Source organism: Dendrobates tinctorius, unplaced genomic scaffold, assembly GCF_039654945.1.
Source record: "Dendrobates tinctorius isolate UK_male_01 unplaced genomic scaffold, ASM3965494v1 ptg000273l, whole genome shotgun sequence".
Classification (NCBI taxonomy): Eukaryota; Metazoa; Chordata; class Amphibia; order Anura; family Dendrobatidae; genus Dendrobates; species Dendrobates tinctorius.
The window spans coordinates 2,699,182-2,727,001 of record NW_027361940.1 but is presented as its reverse complement, the minus strand read 5'-3'; the positions used below and the strand labels follow the sequence as shown (position 1 = coordinate 2,727,001).

The 27,820-nt window shown below is 50.5% G+C and overlaps 1 protein-coding gene across 1 annotated transcript in view; it reads right to left on the bottom strand.

Annotated features, from left to right (window-relative positions):
• Positions 1-2,617: 2,617 nt before the first annotated feature.
• The window catches only part of LOC141072462 (olfactory receptor 52K1-like), a 57,144-nt gene continuing 31,941 nt past the window's right edge, over positions 2,618-27,820 (bottom strand). The window contains exon 2 of the mRNA XM_073559739.1: positions 2,618-5,197. Coding sequence (XP_073415840.1) covers positions 4,179-5,138 — 960 coding nt within the window. The 5' untranslated portion in view covers positions 5,139-5,197 and the 3' untranslated portion in view covers positions 2,618-4,178. The remainder of the gene's footprint in view (positions 5,198-27,820) is intronic.

Genomic DNA, 27,820 nt, shown 5'->3' with positions numbered 1-27,820 from the left:
CTGGAGCCAATTCTTCCTTTGCCTTGTTCGTTTCCACGTTTGTCTGCACAGGGTTCCGAGGGTCTGCGCGGGGTTCCGAGGGTCTGCGCGGCGTTCCGAGGGTCTGCGCGGTGGCTGGTGAGCTGGCGTACTATTCATTTTGTCTTCCATTGGATATTTATACCATCCTTGGGAGTTGTACAAATTGGGGCTAACTTCACCCACAAAGCACGTCCTGACGCTGGCACTGGTGTCAGGACGTAATCTTTCACTGCATATGAGCACTGTGTGTGCATGCTAACTGAGCAAGAAGAAATTAATTGGCCAGCGGCAATCAAAATATAGCTGTTGGGCCAGAAGAGCTGCCGGGGATTAAAAAGTTCATCGAGGGCCTGAGGTTCCCCACCCCTACCGTAGACTGTAAGCACGTAAGGGTCCTCTCCCCTCTGTACCAGTCGGTCAATGTTATTTTGTTCTTTGTGATTTATATTTGTATTTTGTATATAGCTCCTGCTCATGTTCAGCACAATGGAATCAATGGGGTTAAAAAAAAACAACTAGTTATTATTATTCATTTTTATAGCTCCATTTATTCCATGGCGCTTTACATGTGAAAAGGGGAAATATAGACAAGTATAATAAACATGTGTAAGACAAGGGACACACAAGTACAGAAGGAGAGGGGACCCGGCCCGCGAGGGCTCACAGTCTACAGGGATGGGTGAGGATACAGTAGGAGAGGGTAGAGCAGGTCGTGCGGTGGTTCAGTAGACTGAGCATCATTGCAGGTTGTTGGCTTGTCGGAACAGGTGGGTCTTCAGGTTCCTTTTGAAGGATTCCGTGGTAGGCGAAAGTCTGATGTGTTGGGGTAGAGAGTTCCAGAGTATGGGGGAAGCACGGGAGAAGTCTTGTATGCGGTTGTGGGAAGAAGAGATAATCAGGGAGTAGAGAAGGAGATCTTGAAAGGATCGGAGGTTGCGTGTAGGTAAGTATCGGGAGACCATGTCACAGATGTATGGAGGAGACAGGTTGTGGATGGCTTATGTCATAGTTAAGGTTTTTAACTGGAGCCACTGGATAATAGGAAGCCAGTGAAGGGCTTGGCATAGAGGAGAGGCTGAGGAATAACAGGGATACAGGTGGATTAGTCGCGCAGCAGAATGTAGGATGGATTGGAGTGGGTTGCAGTAGTTGAGGCGGGAGATGATAAGAGCACGCACTTGTGTTTTTGTGGTTTCATGGTCAAGGAATGTACAGATTCGGGAAATATTTTTGAGTTTGAGTCAGCAGGAGGAGGCGAGGGCTTGGCTATGTGGCTTGAAAGAGAGGGATATATAATGGATAATAATATAATAATAATGGACAGGTTTCTGAACTCCTGTGCAATGTTGTTACATCTACTGTTCAGCACTTGCTCTTTACAGGAGTGGGCAGAAACTATCGCAGTTACTGATGATGAACACAAAGCTCTTCCCAAACTGTTTTCTGTTGCAGGAAAGAGCAATATATAGAAACAAGTTGTGAAGTGTGATAGTTGATGAGGGGAGGGGGTGCAGGAACGTGTAGATTTTACTGCAGCACTTTTTTATTTTTGAAGTCCCAGAAGAATCCTAGACGTGTGTAGGACGAGATCACCAGCACTCACCTCCCACTGACGGGCCTATTTGAAAGCAGATTTGTCATCAAATTTCATAATACACACTACATACATATTAACAAACGCTATAAAACTGGGCCCAAGAAAGAATGAAAATAAAAAAAGAACATACCTCGGCTCTCCCCTGCTCCTCTATGCTATCCAATCCCACGCTCCTAGTTTCCTCTATCAGTGGTCTGTATCTGATCGGCTGCAGTGGTCACCTGACACACCCCAGTAGAAGAGGATGCCGGGAAACCAGTGGGTACAACGAGCAGCAGCACAGAGCAGAAGCAGGCAGGTTGTTTGGTGCGCATGTAGTAACATAGCACAGGAGTAGGCGCAGTGGGCACCGGTCCAGTTCGCGTCGTGCAAAAGACAGCAGCCAAGATGAGACTGTCATCATCGGGATTTGGGATTTCTTTAGGGTTAGGAATAGGATAATAAAATAGATAAACAAAATAATCAACAACAAAAAGTAAAAAAAACAAAAAAGGAACATTATATTGGTAACATGTTATGTGTGATTTCAGGAAAGTATAGAAAAACTACAAGTCCTATCTATAATTACATCAGTGTGTTCCCCAAATAACAAAACATGTGCTTGTGGGATATGGGGACAATACTGAACTGATGGACGAGACTCGCGGAGCATTAACAGTCCTAAAATACTCGCCTTACACGTCGCACTGGCTACCTTTGCTGTGCCGCTGCCTCCATCGTCCCATTTTAAAAATATTTTCAGTACTGAACAATCTCTTAGATTAACTTTTACCTGGTTAAGCTAGTGTACTTACTCTGAAAATCCATATCAGAATAGCTATGTGATGAGGTCTAGCAGGACTCATAAAATGTTCATTTTAATATCGATGGGAAAACTTTCAAACTGGATTCTACAGGCATTCTGATTTTCAGAGTAAGTACACCAGTCTACAAAGACCCAGGGTCCACAAAGCTGAAATAAACCAGAATCATGTAAAAAGGATGCTTTTCTCTAGATTTATTTTTACATAATTAAATCCAAATGTAAAAAGTCATCAATTATAAAACAATTTGCATTTCATTTATATTTTGGCAAATTAGTATCTTATTCAGTCATTATGGATTTGCTTATTGAAATACTTGTCATTAATGTTTCTGAGCTTCTAACTACTCACAGGGAAAGGGATTCAGCACAGTTGTGGGTCATAGACCGTCTGATGAGAAGGGGCAGGTCATAATAGATCAGGGGTGGAGTCTGTGTAACTGCATGTGTGCAAGGTTGTCAGCCCCGCCCCCCAGTGATGACATCACTGAAATAATATAATGACATGTGATCAGACATGAGACCACACCCGTTATATTACAAAATGAGCTACCCATCTATTACGGCTGACAACTAGCTTGTCTATCATGTGTGAGAGTTTGTCAGCCCCATACCCTTTTAATACAGTGTCTTAAGTCTCTATGTCTTAAGTGGCCTCTTTCCTGCCTTTATTGACACCTGGTAGCCTCCAGAAGCTTTCACCTCGCTGTGTGCAGATGCGCTGACACCTGCCTGCTGCCATTTATGGGCAAGCTCTGTATCTGAATCCTCTTTAGGCTATGTGCACACAGTGCGTATTCTGTGCATGCATTTTCTGTGCAGAATTCACGAAATCCGCAGGTCAAATGACCTGCATTTTTCCTGCGGATTTCTTCCTGTTTTTTTGCGTTTTTTGTGCTGTTTTCGACTGCGGTTTTCCACCTGCAGATTCCTATAGTGGAGTAGGTGGAAAACTGCAGGAAAACCGCACAAAAGAAGTCACATGCTGCTTTTTTTTTCCGCACGAAAACCGCGCGGAAAAATCCGCCGCATGTGCACAGCGGTTGTTTTTTTTCATAGTGTTTAATGCTACTGTACATCACCTGCAGTTCTGCTGCAGATCCGCAGCGGCAAAACAGCTGCGGATCCGCGGCAGAATCCGCACCGTGTGCACAGGGCCTTAGGAGACAGTCCTGGCACTTGCAGGACTTTTTGGGGCTCCCTGAATCCTTCACAGCAATTGAAGTTCATTCCTTCAAGTTCCTGATTATCTGATAAATTGTTGATTTAGGGGCAATCTTATAAGCAGCAATGTCCTTGCTTGTAAAGCCCTTTTTCATGCAATTCAATGATAACTGTGCGTGTTTACTTGGAGGTACCTATGGTTAACATTTAAAGACAATGAACTCTGGCACCTGCCCCATTAGAAAGCAACAAGACTCCTCTAATTTTTCAATCAGCATGACAGAGTGATATCAGCTGCCTTGTTCCTGTTAACACTTTCTCCTGAGCTAATGAGAAGATCACTGAAATTATGTTAGCCGGGAATATTATCGTATTATTCAGTGAAAATGGAAGGTTTGCAGTTAAATTAATTTTCATGGCATGGAATGTCTTTAGCTGGTTCACCCCTTTTTTTCTTTCAAGGATGGACTTTGCAACTTTTGGAGTTCATCTGACCCCTCTTCACAATCTACAGTTAATGCAAATTGCCGCAAAAAAACAGAAGCAACAGAATTTGTGAAAGAAAAAGTTGTCTCCATTTTAAAACTTTTGACCTCAACCGTATGTCTTCGGCTTCACCTGGATCATCTTCAGGGCTGAGTCTCTAATTTGCTTTGTCTTCACACCATAGATGATCGGGTTCAAGAATGCTGGGAACACAATGTAGATATTTGCTAGAAAGATGTGAACATTTTGTGGAACTATCTTCTGTCCAAACCTATAAGTCACAAAGGTGAATATTCCAGGTACATAGGCGGCAAAGATGACACAAATGTGAGAGCCACATGTTCCCGCTGCCTTGCGGCGAGCGTTCCTAGATGGCAGCTGGAATATGGCCCGCAAAATCATCATATAAGAAAGCCCAATAAACATCAGGTCAAAGCCGGTGATAGAAAGAGACACGACAAGGCCATAAATACTGTTCACTCTTGTATCTCCACACGCCACATTCACCACGGCCATGTGATCGCAGTACGAGTGCAACACGACGTCACTGCCACAATAGTGCAACCGGCAAACCAGAACTGGAATGGGGAAAATGGTGAGAAAGGCTCTGACCAGGACGGAAACCGCAATTCTCTCCAGAACTATGAAGGTAAGGATGGATGTGTATCTGAGCGGGGAACAGATAGCGATGTAGCGGTCATAAGCCATGGCTGCCAAGACCCCTGACTCCACCACTGACAGGAAGTGAACAAAAAACATCTGAACAAGGCAAGATGAAGCATCAATGCGGCTATCGCTTGTCCAGAAGATTCCCAGCATCTTTGGCACGGTGGAGCTTGAGAAGGCCAGGTCATTGATTGCCAACATGGCCAGGAAGAAGTACATGGGTCCATGGAGGCTCTTATGAGTCCAAATTATGTACGTTATTGAGAAGTTTCCAAGAATGGCCAAGATATAGAGGACACAGAAGAAAATGGATATCAAAATACCAAGATCTTCCAACCCAGAGATCCCAATAAGGAAGAAGGAGGCTGGCATTTGGGTGCTGGTGTTGGAGATGAGGAGCATTGATCGTAATATGCCATCCACTAGCTGAGACGAAACTTGTTGGAGATCATTTTCTGTATCTGAGGAAAAGGAGACAAGAAAAATAAGGATTTATTATGAAGAACATTTTTGGGACTTCTCGATTGGTTTGTTGGTGGCTTTTTCCTGTAATTCTCTGTAGTGTGGTGACAAAGATAATGGTCTGTATATGTCACAAGTAAAACAGTTCATTCTCCCACATTGTCTGCGTGCCGATGAGTAGGTAGTAAAAATGGAGAGAAAAACCATAACTGGGGTGAAATGGTGAAAAAGCGCAATTCCGTAACAACAAAACCCCTACAATTTTGGGGGGTTTTGTTGTTACGTCGTTCATTGTGTGGTAGAAATGACTTGGGAATCTGATCTCCCAGATCAATGTAATTATGGCAATACAGAGATCGAGCCGCAGTGGAGGCTAGTCAGACCGGAGAGTCCCCGGTGGCTTCACCACATTCACTGTTCTTGAGTGATACACGCATGCAAGGAAAGACTTGTCACTCCAGGGCAGAGGGCGGGGAGACTCTACCACAGACCCGCCTGTCTGACTAGACTGCCATGCGGCTCGCTCCCCAGAAGATATGAAACTATGCGGTATTTCAGAGTCAAACATACCGGCTGAGATCATACACTCGGTGCCTGATAAATGCTGCTCGTGGGTCAGCACATGTATCAGCTGTTACGTTACCTATCAAGTTTTATAAAAAGTTTTTTTAGATTTTAGTGATTTAAATTTTTTTTCAGAGTCTTGCCTTTTTTCTACCCCTGTAGCGGTGGGAGTTCTTGCTTTTTTTGCTTCCTGAGTTACACTTTTTGTTGATGCCATTTTGGGCATATACAACATATTGTTCGCTTTTTATTGTAATTTTTTAGGGAAATGCGGCAATGGAAAAAAAGCAATTCTGGACTTAGTTTTTTTCATTTTTGGCTTTTAACAAATAATTGAAATAACATTATATTTTCATTGTCTTTTATAGACACAATGTTACCAAATATGTTTATTTTTCTTTTTTAATTTCACTACTTTTCAAGGTGATCTAAACATTTTATATTGTTTGTTTTTTAAAATTTGTATTTTTTTTACTCCCATTTTAACTTGCGATGGTTCGATTCCTTGCACTAAATCCTGCAGTATTGCAGTGTATGGTGTAATTGTGGATTTCTTATGAAGCTTAGCTTCTGGTTAAGCTTCACAAAAGGACTCAGTGAAGCTCCGCCTACTGCCGCACCTCCTCCATTCTGCTCCGCCTACGTCTACACGCAGCCTACGTACCTATCTTTAACATTGGGTACGCTGGCCATGCGGATGTATGCGGATGCGTCCGCATGCGACGTTTTGACGAACGCAACGTGTTGCAATTTCTTGCGGTCGCCGCATTGCATCAATCTTTTAACTATGTAACTATTTGCAGATAATTGAAATGGTGCCTGAAAAATGACTATTGCAAGGATCGACTAAATATAGATTGTCAAGACCAGATAGTTTGTTCACTTCGAAAACAGAGGAGGAAAAACTGCAAATAGATTAAAAATAATCAAATAATGCTACTTGATCTCATCTCCATTCTTAACCTTTATGTAAATACTGAATGAGGGACACTTGTTAATTATAAAAATAGGTTACATGCCTCTCTGTAGAGACACAGAGAGACAGAGACAGTCAGAGATTCAGCCAAGACATCCAAAGGACCAGAAACAGGACAGCAGCCTCATGGCTTCATCACGATGGACACAGATTTATTATTCTACAGGATGCCAGCTTAGGGGACTTCGGCCCCGGCTGGAAGAACACAGATCTGCTCTATTGACCATCGCTAAACCATGCATACATTTGGAGAAAGCCAGGATTGGGACCCGCTGGTCGCCTGGCTCCATGGAGATGTTCAGAGAAGTCAGGTTGTCACCCTCCAGTCAACTGGCCTTGTACCTAAATTTACTGTTATCATCCTACGCTTGTCGTCACGTCCTCTCTGTGTGCATGCCACAAGTAGGATAGTTGACCCTGGAAGATGATTCCAGGTTGTGACCCTTCAGTCAACTGGCCTTGTACCTGAATGGACTGTCATCTTCCTACGCTTGCCGTTAACTGCTCTCTGTGTGTGTGCCACAGTTCGGATAATCGACGCCAGACGCTCTGAAGTAACAGCTGCCATCATGGTGAGTTAACGGAAGGGTGAGACTCTGTAATTTGCACCATCTTGTGTATTTGCTGGGACTGTTCTGTGCTATTGTGTGATGGTGGGTCAATAAATTATTCCCACACTGTTTTACCCTCACCCTGTGTTGTCTGAGTAGTGTTCTGGCCACAGGTAGAGAGTGTGGGCATTCGGTGGCATGAGCCCTGGTCCATGCGGTCTTTCTTAAGACAGCTAGGCCAGCGGATGAAAGCATCACCTAACCCTGTATGTCTATGTAGCGCCCCTGAGGCTTCAGTCGCCACAGAGGTACTGCAACTCCTCCTGAGGTGTGGCACCCCACCATCCAGGTAAGGTGGAGACTCCTGACCACACTCCAACACCTGCACCCCACACCACAAAGTAGTGTAGCAAAGCACCCATTGGTGGTTCCCTGCTTGGAACACGAAACGTGCTGGGAGGCGGGTGGAGTTAGTATATATATGACAAGAGCGGGAAGTTTTAGGGTCTTTGGTAGTCTGAGCTTGAGAGTGAGCAGTTAGCCAGCGAGCGAGTCTGAGTGGATCCCTAGAGAGAGGGATGGATGGATGGGAGTGCTGTAGCAAATCCCAGTGACCTGGGTCTGCTGGCACAAGAAAGGAAGAGTGAGAGAGCGACAAAGACTGAAAGCCTAATTCTCCATAAGAAGGAAAGATTAGTTTGGAACGTGAGGAAAAAAGAGAACAGAGGACGTGGGTTAGAGCAGAACCCTTCCTAGAAGTTCTAAGCGCAAGGCCAGGGCCCGGTCCCCGAGGTTGTATGGATACTAATGGTCCTGCAGCAGACACCGGACGAATAGAAGTAGTGACCACTTTATTCCCACACAATACTTGGGGGCATCAGACAGGAGGAACTCCAGTGTAACTCAGTACTGTGAGTACTTCATTCTTAGGCGCTATAAGAGGAGGCTTTCAGAGAAGGCACATGTTGGCAGAGTGTTGGAAAGGAGGACTTCATCTTGCCTGGAAGTTGGCTGAGCTCTGAACCCGGAGAACGGGGCACGGAAGCGGGCACTACAGACTGTGAGTAAACCTTTGGAACTACATATCCTGGTGTCCTCCACTTACTCCTGCACCAACACATTCAGCACGGCCACATCTCGTTGCCATCCAATGCACTGTCTGCGCCTATTCCCTGCCTCTTCATTTACTACACTGCCCTGGGACTACAGCCCTGCCTGTGGAGGGCTACAACATCTTTGCTGCACCACACCATCAGTCCCAGAGGATCTGCATGCAGCGTCGGGTTAACACCTCCCTTGCCGAATACCACAGGTGGCGTCACGAATCATCAATAGACTTTACCCCCTTTAACAATGGAACCCAGGGCCACGGGCAGGGTCACTGCTGCCGTGACATTCCCCCATTGAGATCAACGGGCCCGGTACCGAGTACCCCATTGCCCTGGTGACTGAGGGCGCTACATCTACATAGGGCTGGAAACGAAAGAGCTGTAAACATCAGTGATTGAAGGGCCACAGTGGAGGCAGCGCCATATCTCTGCTGTAAGGAGATGTAGAAAAGAATGGAAACCAAGACAGCCAGAGCCACTGGACTACTACTCCTAATATCCCACATCATCCCGTCAGCCAGAGCTACCGGACTACTACCCCTAATATCCCACATCATCCCGTCAGCCAGAGCCACCGGACTACTACTCCTAATATCCCACATCATCCCGTCAGCCAGAGCTACCGGACTACTACCTCTAATATCCCACATCATCGCATCAGCCAGAGCCACCGGACTACTACCCCTAATATCCCACATCATCCCGTCAGCCAGAGCCACCGGACTACTACCACTAATATCCCACATCATCCCGTCAGCCAGAGCCACCGGACTACTACCCCTAATATCCCACATCATCCCGTCAGCCAGAGCCACCGGACTACTACCACTAATATCCCACATCATCCCATCAGCCAGAGCCACCGAACTACTACCCCTAATATCCCACATCATCCTGTCAGCCAGAGCCACCGGACTACAACCACTAATATCCCACATCATCCCATCAGCCAGAGCCACCGGACTACTACCCCTAATATCCCACATCATCCCATCAGCCAGAGCCACCGGACTACTACCACTAATATCCCACATCATCCCGTCAGCCAGAGCCACCGGACTACTACCTCTAATATCCCACATCATCGCATCAGCCAGAGCCACCGGACTACTACCCCTAATATCCCACATCATCGCATCAGCCAGAGCCACCGGACTACTACCACTAATATCCCACATAATCCCGTCAGCCAGAGCCACCGGACTACTACCCCTAATATCCCACATCCCGTCAGCCAGAGCCACCGGACTACTACCCCTAATATCCCACATCATCCCGTCAGCCAGAGCCACCGGACTACTACCCCTAATATCCCACATCATCCCATCAGCCAGAGCCACCGGACTACTACCCTTAATATCCCATATCATCCCATCAGCCAGAGCCACCGGACTACTACCACTAATATCCCAGATCATCCCGTCAGCCAGAGCCACCGGACTACTACCCCTAATATCCCACATCATCCCATCAGCCAGAGCCACCGGACTACTACCCCTAATATCCCACATCATCCCATCAGCCAGAGCCACCGGACTACTACCACTAATATCCCACATCATCCCATCAGCCAGAGCCACCGGACTACTACCCCTAATATCCCACATCATCCCATCAGCCAGAGCCACCGGACTACTACCCCTAATATCCCATATCATCCCATCAGCCAGAGCCACCGGACTACTACCACTAATATCCCACATCATCCCATCAGCCAGAGCCACCGGACTACTACCCCTAATATCCCACATCATCCCATCAGCCAGAGCCACCGGACTACTACCCTTAATATCCCACATCATCCCGTCAGCCAGAGCCACCGGACTACTACCACTAATATCCCACATCATCCCGTCAGCCAGAGCCACCGGACTACTACCCCTAATATCCCACATCATCCCATCAGCCAGAGCCACCGGACTACTACCCCTAATATCCCAGATCATCCCGTCAGCCAGAGCCACCGGACAACTACCCCTAATATCCCACATCATCCCATCAGCCAGAGCCACCGGACTATTACCCCTAATATCCCACATCATCCCGTCAGCCAGAGCCACCGGACTACTACCACTAATATCCCACATCATCCCGTCAGCCAGAGCCACCGGACTACTACCCCTAATATCCCACATCATCCCATCAGCCAGAGCCACCGGACTACTACCCCTAATATCCCAGATCATCCCGTCAGCCAGAGCCACCGGACAACTACCCCTAATATCCCACATCATCCCATCAGCCAGAGCCACAGGACTATTACCCCTAATATCCCACATCATCCCGTCAGCCAGAGCAACCGGACTACTACCCCTAATATCCCAGATCATCCCGTCAGCCAGAGCCACCGGACTACTACCACTAATATCCCACATCATCCCGTCAGCCAGAGCCACCGGACTACTACCCCTAATATCGCACATCATCCCATCTGCCAGAGCCACCGGACTACTACCCCTAATATCCCAGATCATCCCGTCAGCCAGAGCCACCGGACTACTACCCTTAATATCCCATATCATCCCATCAGCCAGAGCCACCGGACTACTACCACTAATATCCCACATCATCCCGTCAGCCAGAGCCACCGGACTACTACCCCTAATATCCCACATCATCCCGTCAGCCAGAGCCACCGGACTACTACCCCTAATATCCCACATCATCCCATCAGCCAGAGCCACAGGAATATTACCCCTAATATCCCACATCATCCCATCAGCCAGAGCCACCGGACTACTACCACTAATATCCCACATCATCCCGTCAGCCAGAGCCACCGGACTACTACCACTAATATCCCACATCATCCCGTCAGCCAGAGCCACAGGACTATTACCCTTAATATCCCATATCATCCCATCAGCCAGAGCCACCGGACTACTACCACTAATATCCCACATCATCCCGTCAGCCAGAGCCACCGGACTACTACCCCTAATATCCCACATCATCCCGTCAGCCAGAGCCACCGGACTACTACCCCTAATATCCCACATCATCCCATCAGCCAGAGCCACAGGACTATTACCCCTAATATCCCACATCATCCCATCAGCCAGAGCCACCGGACTACTACCCCTAATATCCCACATCATCCCGTCAGCCAGAGACACCGGACTACTACCACTAATATCGCACATCATCCCATCAGCCAGAGCCACCGGACTACTACCCCTAATATCCCAGATCATCCCGTCAGCCAGAGCCACCGGACTACTACCCTTAATATCCCATATCATCCCATCAGCCAGAGCCACCGGACTACTACCACTAATATCCCACATCATCCCGTCAGCCAGAGCCACCGGACTACTACCCCTAATATCCCACATCATCCCGTCAGCCAGAGCCACCGGACTACTACCCCTAATATCCCACATCATACCATCAGCCAGAGCCACAGGACTATTACCCCTAATATCCCACATCATCCCATCAGCCAGAGCCACAGGACTATTACCCCTAATATCCCACATCATCCCATCAGCCAGAGCCACCGGACTACTACCCCTAATATCCCACATCATCCCATCAGCCAGAGCCACAGGACTATTACCCCTAATATCCCACATCATCCCATCAGCCAGAGCCACCGGACTACTACCACTAATATCCCACATCATCCCGTCAGCCAGAGCCACCGGACTACTACCACTAATATCCCACATCATCCCGTCAGCCAGAGCCACAGGACTATTACCCTTAATATCCCATATCATCCCATCAGCCAGAGCCACCGGACTACTACCACTAATATCCCACATCATCCCGTCAGCCAGAGCCACCGGACTACTACCCCTAATATCCCACATCATCCCGTCAGCCAGAGCCACCGGACTACTACCCCTAATATCCCACATCATCCCATCAGCCAGAGCCACCGGACTACTACCCCTAATATCCCACATCATCCCGTCAGCCAGAGACACCGGACTACTACCACTAATATCGCACATCATCCCATCAGCCAGAGCCACCGGACTACTACCCCTAATATCCCAGATCATCCCGTCAGCCAGAGCCACCGGACTACTACCCTTAATATCCCATATCATCCCATCAGCCAGAGCCACCGGACTACTACCACTAATATCCCACATCATCCCGTCAGCCAGAGCCACCGGACTACTACCCCTAATATCCCACATCATCCCGTCAGCCAGAGCCACCGGACTACTACCCCTAATATCCCACATCATACCATCAGCCAGAGCCACAGGACTATTACCCCTAATATCCCACATCATCCCATCAGCCAGAGCCACAGGACTATTACCCCTAATATCCCACATCATCCCATCAGCCAGAGCCACCGGACTACTACCCCTAATATCCCACATCATCCCGTCAGCCAGAGACACCGGACTACTACCACTAATATCCCACATCATCCCGTCAGCCAGAGCCACCGGACTACTACCTCTAATATCCCACATCATCCCGTCAGCCAGAGACACCGGACTACTACCCCTAATATCCCACATCATCCCATCAGCCAGAGCCACAGGACTATTACCCCTAATATCCCACATCATCCGGTCAGCCAGAGCCACCGGACTACTACCCCTAATATCCCACATCATCCCGTCAGCCAGAGACACCGGACTACTACCACTAATATCCCACATCATCCTGTCAGCCAGAGCCACCGGACTACTACCACTAATATCCCACATCATCCCGTCAGCCAGAGACACCGGACTACTACCCCTAATATCCCACATCATCCCGTCAGCCAGAGACACCGGACTACTACCACTAATATCCCACATCATCCCATCAGCCAGAGCCACCGGACTACTACTCCTAATATCCCACATCATCCCGTCAGCCAGAGCCACCGGACTACTACCACTAATATCCCACATCATCCCGTCAGCCAGAGACACCGGACTACTACCCCTAATATCCCACATCATCCCATCAGCCAGAGCCACCGGACTACTACCCCTAATATCCCACATCATCCCGTCAGCCAGAGACACCGGACTACTACCACTAATATCCCACATCATCCCGTCAGCCAGAGCCACCGGACTACTACCACTAATATCCCACATCATCCCGTCAGCCAGAGCCACCGGACTACTACTCCTAATATCCCACATCATCCCGTCAGCCAGAGCCACCGGACTACTACCACTAATATCCCACATCATCTCGTCAGCCAGAGCCACCGGACTACTACCCCTAATATCCCACATCATCCCGTCAGCCAGAGCCACCGGACTACTACTCCTAATATCCCACATCATCCCGTCAGCCAGAGCCACCGGACTACTACCCCTAATATCCCACATCATCCCGTCAGCCAGAGCCACCGGACTACTACTCCTAATATCCCACATCATCCCGTCAGCCAGAGCCACTGGAATACTACCACTAATATCCCACATCATCCCGTCAGCCAGATCCACTGGACTACTACTCCTAATATCCCACATCATCCCGTCAGCCAGAGCCACCGGACTACTACTCCTAATATCCCACATCATCCCGTCAGCCAGAGCCACCGGACTACTACCCCTAATATCCCACATCATCCCGTCAGCCAGAGCCACCGGACTACTACCCCTAATATCCCACATCATCCCGTCAGCCAGAGCCACCGGACTACTACTCCTAATATCCCACATCATCCCGTCAGCCAGAGCCACCGGACTACTACTCCTAATATCCCACATCATCCCGTCAGCCAGAGCCACCGGACTACTACCACTAATATCCCACATCATCCCATCAGCCAGAGCCACCGGACTACTACCCCTAATATCCCACACCATCCCGTCAGCCAGAGCCACCGGACTACTACCGCTAATATCCCACATCATCCCGTCAGCCAGAGCCACCGGACTACTACTCCTAATATCCCACATCATCCCGTCAGCCAGAGCCACCGGACTACTACCCCTAATATCCCACATCATCCCATCAGCCAGAGCCACCGGACTACTACCCCTAATATCCCACATCATCCCGTCAGCCAGAGGCACCGGACTACTACCCCTAATATCCCACATCATCCCGTCAGCCAGAGCCACCGGACTACTACCACTAATATCCCACATCATCCCGTCAGCCAGAGACACCGGACTACTACCCCTAATATCCCACATCATCCCGTCAGCCAGAGCCACCGGACTACTACCACTAATATCCCACATCATCTCGTCAGCCAGAGCCACCGGACTACTACCCCTAATATCCCACATCATCCCGTCAGCCAGAGACACCGGACTACTACCACTAATATGCCACATCATCCCGTCAGCCAGAGCCACCGGACTACTACCACTAATATCCCACATCATCCTGTCAGCCAGAGCTACCGGACTACTACCACTAATATCCCACATCATCCTGTCAGCCAGAGCCACCGGACAACTACCCCTAATATCCCACATCATCCCATCAGCCAGAACCACCGGACTACTACCACTAATATCCCACATCATCCCATCAGTCAGAGCCACCGGACAACTACCCCTAATATCCCACATCATCCCATCAGCCAGAACCACCGGACTACTACCCCTAATATCCCACATCATCCCTTCAGCCAGAGCCACCGGACTACTACCCCTAATATTCCACATCATCCTGTCAGCCAGAGCCACCGGACTACTACCCCTAATATCCCACATCATCCCTTCAGCCAGAGCCACCGGACTACTACCCCTAATATCCCACATCATCCCGTCAGTCAGAGCCACCGGACTACTACCACTAATATCCCACATCATCCCGTCAGCCAGAGCCACCGGACTACTACCCCTAATATCCCACATCATCCCGTCAGCCAGAGCCACCGGACTACTACCCCTAATATCCCACATCATCCCGTCAGCCAGAGCCACCGGACTACTACCACTAATATCCCACATCATCCCGTCAGTCACAGCCACCGGACTACTACCCCTAATATCCCACATCATCCCGTCAGCCAGAGCCACCGGACTACTACCCCTAATATCACACATCATCCCGTCAGCCAGAACCACCGGACTACTGCCCCTAATATCCCACATCATCCCGTCAGCCAGAGCCACCGGACAACTACCCCTAATATCCCACATCATCCCGTCAGTCACAGCCACCGGACTACTACTCCTAATATCCCACATCATCCCGTCAGCCAGAGCCACCGGACTACTACCCCTAATATCCCACATCATCCCATCAGCCAGAGCCACCGGACTACTACCCCTAATATCCCACATCATCCCGTCAGCCAGAGGCACCGGACTACTACCCCTAATATCCCACATCATCCCGTCAGCCAGAGCCACCGGACTACTACCACTAATATCCCACATCATCCCGTCAGCCAGAGACACCGGACTACTACCCCTAATATCCCACATCATCCCGTCAGCCAGAGCCACCGGACTACTACCACTAATATCCCACATCATCTCGTCAGCCAGAGCCACCGGACTACTACCCCTAATATCCCACATCATCCCGTCAGCCAGAGACACCGGACTACTACCCCTAATATCCCACATCATCCCGTCAGTCACAGCCACCGGACTACTACCACTAATATCCCCCATCATCCCGTCAGTCAGAGCCACCGGACTACTACCACTAATATCCCACATCATCCCATCAGCCAGAGCCACCGGACTACTACCCCTAATATCCCACATCATCCCGTCAGTCAAAGCCATCGGACTACTACCCCTAATATCCCACATCATCCCATCAGCCAGAGCCACCGGACTACTACCCCTAATATCTCACATCATCCCATCAGCCAGAGCCACCGGACTACTACCCCTAATATCCCACATCATCCCGTCAGTCACAGCCACCGGACTACTACCTCTAATATCCCACATCATCCCGTCAGTCACAGCCACAGGACTACTACCACTAATATCCCCCATCATCCCGTCAGTCAGAGCCACCGGACTACTACCACTAATATCCCACATCATCCCGTCTGTCAGAGCCACCGGACTACTACCACTAATATCCCACATCATCCCGTCAGTCACAGCCACCGGACTACTACCACTAATATCCCACATCATCCCGTCAGTCACAGCCACCGGACTACTACCACTAATATCCCACATCATCCCGTCTGTCAGAGCCACCGGACTACTACCACTAATATCCCCCATCATCCCGTCAGTCAGAGCCACCGGACTACTACCACTAATATCCCACATCATCCCGTCTGTCAGAGCCACCGGACTACTACCCCTAATATCCCACATCATCCCGTCAGTCACAGCCACCGGACTACTACCACTAATATCCCCCATCATCCCGTCAGTCAGAGCCACCGGACTACTACCACTAATATCCCACATCATCCCATCAGCCAGAGCCACCGGACTACTACCACTAATATCCCCCATCATCCCGTCAGCCAGAGCCACCGGACTACTACCACTAATATCCCACATCATCCCGTCAGTCAGAGCCACCGGACTCCTACCTCTAATATCCCACATCATCCCACCAGCCAGAGCCACCGGACTACTACCTCTAATATCCCACATCATCCCGCCAGCCAGAGCCACCGGACTACTACCACTAATATCCCACATCATCCCATCAGCCAGAGCCACCGGACTACTACCACTAATATCCCCCATCATCCCGTCAGTCAGAGCCACCGGACTACTACCACTAATATCCCACATCATCCCGTCAGTCACAGCCACCGGACTACTACCACTAATATCCCACATCATCCCGTCAGTCACAGCCACCGGACTACTACCACTAATATCCCACATCATCCCGTCTGTCAGAGCCACCGGACTACTACCACTAATATCCCCCATTATCCCGTCAGTCAGAGCCACCGGACTACTACCACTAATATCCCACATCATCCCGTCTGTCAGAGCCACCGGACTACTACCCCTAATATCCCACATCATCCCGTCAGTCACAGCCACCGGACTACTACCACTAATATCCCCCATCATCCCGTCAGTCAGAGCCACCGGACTACTACCACTAATATCCCACATCATCCCATCAGCCAGAGCCACCGGACTACTACCACTAATATCCCCCATCATCCCGTCAGCCAGAGCCACCGGACTACTACCACTAATATCCCACATCATCCCGTCAGTCAGAGCCACCGGACTCCTACCTCTAATATCCCACATCATCCCACCAGCCAGAGCCACCGGACTACTACCTCTAATATCCCACATCATCCCGCCAGCCAGAGCCACCGGACTACTACCACTAATATCCCACATCATCCCATCAGCCAGAGCCACCGGACTACTACCACTAATATCCCCCATCATCCCGTCAGTCAGAGCCACCGGACTACTACCACTAATATCCCACATCATCCCGTCAGTCAGAGCCACCGGACTACTACCACTAATATCCCACATCATCCCATCAGCCAGAGCCACCGGACTACTACCACTAATATCCCACATCATCCCGTCAGTCAGAGCCACCGGACTACTACCACTAATATCCCACATCATCCCATCAGCCAGAGCCACCGGACTACTACCACTAATATCCCACATCATCCCGTCAGTCACAGCCACCGGACTACTACCCCTAATATCCCACATCATCCCATCAGCCAGAGCCACCTGACTACTATCCCTAATATCCCACATCATCCCATCAGCCAGAGCCACCGGACTACTACCACTAATATCCCACATCATCCCGTCAGCCAGAGCCACCGGACTACTACCCCTAATATCCCACATCATCCCGTCAGCCAGAGTCACCGGACTACTACCCCTAATATCCCACATCATCCCGTCAGCCAGACCCACCGGACTACTACCACTAATATCTCACATCATCCCATCAGCCAGAGCCACCGGACAATTACCCCTAATATCCCACATCATCCCGTCAGCCAGAGCCACCGGACTACTACCCCTAATATCCCACATCATCCCATCAGCCAGAGCTACCGGACTACTACCACTAATATCCCACATCATCCCGTCAGTCACAGCCACCGGACTACTACCACTAATATCCCACATCATCCCGTCAGCCAGAGCCACCGGACTACTACCACTAATATCCCACATCATCCCATCAGCCAGAGCCACCGGACTACTACCACTAATATCCCACATCATCCCGTCAGTCACAGCCACCTGACTACTATCCCTAATATCCCACATCATCCCATCAGCCAGAGCCACTGGACTACTACCCCTAATATCCCACATCATCCCGTCAGCCAGAGCCACCGGACTACTACCCCTAATATCCCACATCATCCCATCAGCCAGAGCCACCGGACTACTACCACTAATATCTCACATCATCCCATCAGCCAGAGCCACCGGACTACTACCACTAATATCCCACATCATCCCGTCAGTCACAGCCACCGGACTACTACCACTAATATCCCACATCATCCCGTCAGCCAGAGCCACCGGACTACTACCACTAATATCCCACATCATCCCATCAGCCAGAGCCACCGGACTACTACCACTAATATCCCACATCATCCCGTCAGTCACAGCCACCGGACTACTACCCCTAATATCCCACATCATCCCATCAGCCAGAGCCACCTGACTACTATCCCTAATATCCCACATCATCCCATCAGCCAGAGCCACTGGACTACTACCCCTAATATCCCACATCATCCCGTCAGCCAGAGCCACCGGACTACTACCCCTAATATCCCACATCATCCCGTCAGCCAGAGCCACCGGACTACTACCACTAATATCCCACATCATCCCATCAGCCAGAGCCACCGAACTACTACCACTAATATCCCACATCATACCATCAGCCAGAGCCACCGGACAACTACCACTAATATCCCACATCATCCCATCAGCCAGAGCTAACGGACTACTACCCCTAATATCCCACATCATCCCATCAGCCAGAGCTAACGGACTACTACCCCTAATATCCCACATCATCCCATCAGCCAGAGCCACCGGACTACTACCCCTAATATCCCACATCATCCCATCAGCCAGAGCCACCGGACTACTACCACTAATATCCCACATCATCCCATCAGCCAGAGCCACCGGACTACTACCACTAATATCCCACATCATCCCATCAGCCAGAGCCACCGGACTACTACCACTAATATCTCACATCATCCCATCAGCCAGAGCCACCGGACTACTACCCCTAATATACCACATCATCCCATCAGCCAGAGCCACCGGACTACTACCACTAATATCCCACATCATCCCATCAGCCAGAGCCACCGGACTACTACCCCTAATATACCACATCATCCCATCAGCCAGAGCCACCGAACTACTACCACTAATATCCCACATCATACCATCAGCCAGAGCCACCGGACTACTACCCCTAATATACCACATCATCCCATCAGCCAGAGCCACCGAACTACTACCACTAATATCCCACATCATACCATCAGCCAGAGCCACCGGACAACTACCACTAATATCCCACATCATCCCATCAGCCAGAGCTAACGGACTACTACCCCTAATATCCCACATCATCCCATCAGCCAGAGCTAACGGACTACTACCCCTAATATCCCACATCATCCCATCAGCCAGAGCTAACGGACTACTACCCCTAATATCCCACATCATCCCATCAGCCAGAGCCACCGGACTACTACCCCTAATATCCCACATCATCCCATCAGCCAGAGCCACCGGACTACTACCACTAATATCCCACATCATCCCATCAGCCAGAGCCACCGGACTACTACCACTAATATCCCACATCATCCCATCAGCCAGAGCCACCGGACTACTACCACTAATATCTCACATCATCCCATCAGCCAGAGCCACCGGACTACTACCCCTAATATACCACATCATCCCATCAGCCAGAGCCACCGGACTACTACCACTAATATCCCACATCATCCCATCAGCCAGAGCCACCGGACTACTACCCCTAATATACCACATCATCCCATCAGCCAGAGCCACCGGACTACTACCACTAATATCTCACATCATCCCATCAGCCAGAGCCACCGGACTACTACCCCTAATATACCACATCATCCCATCAGCCAGAGCCACCGAACTACTACCACTAATATCCCACATCATACCATCAGCCAGAGCCACCGGACAACTACCACTAATATCCCACATCATCCCATCAGCCAGAGCTAACGGACTACTACCCCTAATATCCCACATCATCCCATCAGCCAGAGCTAACGGACTACTACCCCTAATATCCCACATCATCCCATCAGCCAGAGCCACCGGACTACTACCCCTAATATCCCACATCATCCCATCAGCCAGAGCCACCGGACTACTACCACTAATATCCCACATCATCCCATCAGCCAGAGCCACCGGACTACTACCACTAATATCCCACATCATCCCGTCAGCCAGAGCCACCGGACTACTACCCCTAATATCCCTCATCATCCCATCAGCCAGAGTCACCGGACTACTACCCCTAATATACCACATCATCCCATCAGCCAGAGCCACCGGACTACTACCACTAATATCCCACATCATCCCATCAGCCAGAGCCACCGGACTACTACCCCTAATATCCCTCATCATCCCATCAGCCAGAGTCACCGGACTACTACCCCTAATATACCACATCATCCCATCAGCCAGAGCCACCGGACTACTACCACTAATATCCCACATCATCCCGTCAGCCAGAGCCACCGGACTACTACCCCTAATATCCCTCATCATCCCATCAGCCAGAGTCACCGGACTACTACCCCTAATATACCACATCATCCCATCAGCCAGAGCCACCGGACTACTACCACTAATATCCCACATCATCCCATCAGCCAGAGCCACCGGACTACTACCCCTAATATCCCACATCATCCCATCAGCCAGAGCCACCGGACTACTACCACTAATATCTCACATCATCCCATCAGCCAGAGCCACCGGACTACTACCACTAATATCCCACATCATCCCATCAGCCAGAGCCACCAGACTACTACCCCTAATATCCCACATCATCCCATCAGCCAGAGCCACCGGACTACTACCACTAATATCCCACATCATCCCATCAGCCAGAGCCACCGGACTACTACCACTAATATCCCACATCATCCCATCAGCCAGAGCCACCAGACTACTACCCCTAATATCCCACATCATCCCATCGGCCAGAGCCACCGGACTACTACCACTAATATCCCACATCATCCCATCAGCCAGAGCCACCGGACTACTACCACTAATATCCCACATCATCCCATCAGCCAGAGCCACCGGACTACTACCACTAATATCCCACATCATCCCATCAGCCAGAGCCACCGGACTACTACCACTAATATCTCACATCATCCCATCAGCCAGAGCCACCGGACTACTACCACTAATATCCCACATCATCCCATCAGCCAGAGCCACCGGTCTACTACCACTAATATCCCACATCATCCCATCAGCCAGAGCCACCGGACTACTACCACTAATATCTCATAACATCCCGTCAGCCAGAGCCACCGGACTACTACCCCTCATATCCCACATCATCCCGTCAGCCAGAGCCACCGGACTACTACCACTAATATCTCACATCATCCCTTCAGCCAGAGCCACCGGACTACTACCACTAATATCTCACATCATCCCATCAGCCAGAGCCACCGGACTACTACCACTAATATCCCACATCATCCCATCAGCCAGAGCCACCGGACTACTACCACTAATATCCCACATCATCCCATCAGCCAGAGCCACCGGACTACTACCCCTAATATCCCACATCATCCCATCAGCCAGAGCCACCGGACTACTACCACTAATGTCCCACATCATCCCATCAGCCAGAGCCACCGGACTACTACCCCTAATATCCCACATCATCCCATCAGCCAGAGCCACCGGACTACTACCACTAATATCTCACAACATCCCGTCAGCCAGAGCTACCGGACTACTACCCCTCATATCCCACATCATCCCGTCAGCCAGAGCCACCGGACTACTACCACTAATATCCCACATCATCCTGTCAGCCAGAGCCACCGGACTACTACCACTAATATCCCACATCATCCCATCAGCCAGAGCCACCGGACTACTACCACTAATATCTCACATCATCCCATCAGCCAGAGCCACCGGACTACTACCTCTAATGTCCCACATCATCCCATCAGCCAGAGCCACCGGACTACTACCACTAATATCCCACATCATCCCATCAGCCAGAGCCACCAGACTACTACCCCTAATATCCCACATCATCCCATCAGCCAGAGCCACCGGTCTACTACCCCTAATATCCCACATCATACCATCAGCCAGAGCCACCGGACAACTACCCCTAATATCCCACATCATACCATCAGCCAGAGCCACCGGACTACTACCACTAATATCCCACATCATCCCGTCACAGCCTCCGGACAACTACCCCTAATATCCCACATCATCCCGTCAGCCAGAGCCACCGGACTACTACCACTAATATCCCACATCATCCCATCAGCCAGAGCCACCGGACTACTACCACTAATATCCCACATCATCCCATCAGCCAGAGCCACCGGACTACTACCCCTAATGTCCCACATCATCCCATCAGCCAGAGCCACCGGACTACTACCACTAATATCCCCCATCATCCCGTCAGTCAGAGCCACCGGACTACTACCACTAATATCCCACATCATCCCATCAGCCAGAGCCACCGGACTACTACCACTAATATCCCACATCATCCCATCAGCCAGAGCCACCGGACTACTACCACTAATATCCCACATCATCCCGTCAGTCACAGCCACCGGACTACTACCCCTAATATCCCACATCATCCCATCAGCCAGAGCCACCTGACTACTATCCCTAATATCCCACATCATCCCATCAGCCAGAGCCACCGGACTACTACCCCTAATATCCCACATCATCCCGTCAGCCAGAGCCACCGGACTACTACCCCTAATATCCCACATCATCCCGTCAGCCAGAGCCACCGGACTACTACCACTAATATCTCACATCATCCCATCAGCCAGAGCCACCGGACAATTACCCCTAATATCCCACATCATCCCGTCAGCCAGAGCCACCGGACTACTACCCCTAATATCCCACATCATCCCATCAGCCAGAGCTAACGGACTACTACCCCTAATATCCCACATCATCCCGTCAGCCAGAGCCACCGGACTACTACCACTAATATCTCACATCATCCCATCAGCCAGAGCCACCGGACAATTACCCCTAATATCCCACATCATCCCGTCAGCCAGAGCCACCGGACTACTACCCCTAATATCCCACATCATCCCGTCAGCCAGAGCCACCGGACTACTACCCCTAATATCCCACATCATCCCGTCAGCCAGAGCCACCGGACAACTACCACTAATATCCCACATCATCCCATCAGCCAGAGCTAACGGACTACTACCCCTAATATCCCACATCATCCCATCAGCCAGAGCTAATGGACTACTACCCCTAATATCCCACATCATCCCCTCAGCCAGAGCCACCGGACTACTACCCCTAATATCCCACATCATCCCATCAGCCAGAGCCACCGGACTACTACCACTAATATCTCACAACATCCCGTCAGCCAGAGCTACCGGACTACTACCCCTCATATCCCACATCATCCCGTCAGCCAGAGCCACCGGACTACTACCCCTAATATCCCACATCATCCCATCAGCCAGAGCCACCGGACTACTACCACTAATATCTCACAACATCCCGTCAGCCAGAGCTACCGGACTACTACCCCTCATATCCCACATCATCCCGTCAGCCAGAGCCACCGGACTACTACCACTAATATCCCACATCATCCTGTCAGCCAGAGCCACCGGACTACTACCCCTAATATCCCACATCATCCCATCAGCCAGAGCCACCGGACTACTACCACTAATATCTCACAACATCCCGTCAGCCAGAGCTACCGGACTACTACCCCTCATATCCCACATCATCCCGTCAGCCAGAGCCACCGGACTACTACCACTAATATCTCACATCATCCCATCAGCCAGAGCCACCGGACTACAACCACTAATATCTCACATCATCCCATCAGCCAGAGCCACCGGACTACCACTAATATCCCACATCATCCCATCAGCCAGAGCCACCGGACTACTACCACTAATATCCCACATCATCCCATCAGCCAGAGCCACCGGACTACTACCCCTAATATCCCACATCATACCATCAGCCAGAGCCACCGGACTACTACCCCTAATATCCCACATCATACCATCAGCCAGAGCCACCGGACAACTACCCCTAATATCCCACATCATACCATCAGCCAGAGCCACCGGACTACTACCCCTAATATCCCACATCATACCATCAGCCAGAGCCACCGGACTACTACCCCTAATATCCCACATCATCCCATCAGCCAGAGCCACCGGACTACTACCCCTAATATCCCACATCATCCCATCAGCCAGAGCCACCGGACTACTACCCCTAATATCCCACATCATACCATCAGCCAGAGCCACCGGACAATTACCCCTAATATCCCACATCATCCCATCAGCCAGAGCCACCGGACTACTACCCCTAATATCCCACATCATCCCGTCAGCCAGAGCCACCGGACAACTACCACTAATATCCCACATCATCCCATCAGCCAGAGCTAACGGACTACTACCCCTAATATCCCACATCATCCCGTCAGCCAGAGCCACCGGACTACTACCACTAATATCCCACATCATCCCGTCAGCCAGAGCCACCGGACTACTACCACTAATATCCCACATCATCCCATCAGCCAGAGCTAACGGACTACTACCCCTAATATCCCACATCATCCCGTCAGCCAGAGCCACCGGACAACTACCCCTAATATCCCACATCATCCCATCAGCCAGAGCTAATGGACTACTACCCCTAATATCCCACATCATCCCCTCAGCCAGAGCTACCGGACTACTACCCCTCATATCCCACATCATCCCGTCAGCCAGAGCCACCGGACTACTACCACTAATATCCCACATCATCCTGTCAGCCAGAGCCACCGGACTACTACCCCTAATATCCCACATCATCCCATCAGCCAGAGCCACCGGACTACTACCACTAATATCTCACAACATCCCGTCAGCCAGAGCTACCGGACTACTACCCCTCATATCCCACATCATCCCGTCAGCCAGAGCCACCGGACTACTACCACTAATATCTCACATCATCCCATCAGCCAGAGCCACCGGACTACTACCACTAATATCTCACATCATCCCATCAGCCAGAGCCACCGGACTACCACTAATATCCCACATCATCCCATCAGCCAGAGCCACCGGACTACTACCACTAATATCCCACATCATCCCATCAGCCAGAGCCACCGGACTACCACTAATATCCCACATCATCCCATCAGCCAGAGCCACCGGACTACCACTAATATCCCACATCATCCCATCAGCCAGAGCCTCCGGACTACTACCACTAATATCCCACATCATCCCATCAGCCAGAGCCACCGGACTACTACCCCTAATATCCCACATCATACCATCAGCCAGAGCCACCGGACTACTACCCCTAATATCCCACATCATACCATCAGCCAGAGCCACCGGACAACTACCCCTAATATCCCACATCATACCATCAGCCAGAGCCACCGGACTACTACCACTAATATCCCACATCATCCCGTCACAGCCTCCGGACAACTACCCCTAATATCCCACATCATCCCGTCAGCCAGAGCCACCGGACTACTACCACTAATATCCCACATCATCCCGTCAGCCAGAGCTACCGGACTACTACCACTAATATCCCACATCATCCCGTCAGCCAGAGCCACCGGACTACTACCCCTAATATCCCACATCATCCCATCAGCCAGAGCCACCGGACTACTACCCCTAATATCTCACATCATCCCATCAGCCAGAGCCACCGGACTACTACCCCTAATATCCCACATCATCCCGTCAGTCACAGCCACCGGACTACTACCTCTAATATCCCACATCATCCCGTCAGTCACAGCCACAGGACTACTACCACTAATATCCCCCATCATCCCGTCAGTCAGAGCCACCGGACTACTACCACTAATATCCCACATCATCCCGTCTGTCAGAGCCACCGGACTACTACCACTAATATCCCACATCATCCCGTCAGTCACAGCCACCGGACTACTACCACTAATATCCCACATCATCCCGTCAGTCACAGCCACCGGACTACTACCACTAATATCCCACATCATCCCGTCTGTCAGAGCCACCGGACTACTACCACTAATATCCCCCATCATCCCGTCAGTCAGAGCCACCGGACTACTACCACTAATATCCCACATCATCCCGTCTGTCAGAGCCACCGGACTACTACCCCTAATATCCCACATCATCCCGTCAGTCACAGCCACCGGACTACTACCACTAATATCCCCCATCATCCCGTCAGTCAGAGCCACCGGACTACTACCACTAATATCCCACATCATCCCATCAGCCAGAGCCACCGGACTACTACCACTAATATCCCCCATCATCCCGTCAGCCAGAGCCACCGGACTACTACCACTAATATCCCACATCATCCCGTCAGTCAGAGCCACCGGACTCCTACCTCTAATATCCCACATCATCCCACCAGCCAGAGCCACCGGACTACTACCTCTAATATCCCACATCATCCCGCCAGCCAGAGCCACCGGACTACTACCACTAATATCCCACATCATCCCATCAGCCAGAGCCACCGGACTACTACCACTAATATCCCCCATCATCCCGTCAGTCAGAGCCACCGGACTACTACCACTAATATCCCACATCATCCCGTCAGTCAGAGCCACCGGACTACTACCACTAATATCCCACATCATCCCATCAGCCAGAGCCACCGGACTACTACCACTAATATCCCACATCATCCCATCAGCCAGAGCCACCGGACTACTACCACTAATATCCCACATCATCCCATCAGCCAGAGCCACCGGACTACTACCACTAATATCCCACATCATCCCGTCAGTCACAGCCACCGGACTACTACCCCTAATATCCCACATCATCCCATCAGCCAGAGCCACCGGACTACTACCACTAATATCCCACATCATCCCGTCAGCCAGAGCCACCGGACTACTACCCCTAATATCCCACATCATCCCGTCAGCCAGAGTCACCGGACTACTACCCCTAATATCCCACATCATCCCGTCAGCCAGACCCACCGGACTACTACCACTAATATCTCACATCATCCCATCAGCCAGAGCCACCGGACAATTACCCCTAATATCCCACATCATCCCGTCAGCCAGAGCCACCGGACTACTACCCCTAATATCCCACATCATCCCATCAGCCAGAGCTACCGGACTACTACCACTAATATCCCACATCATCCCGTCAGTCACAGCCACCGGACT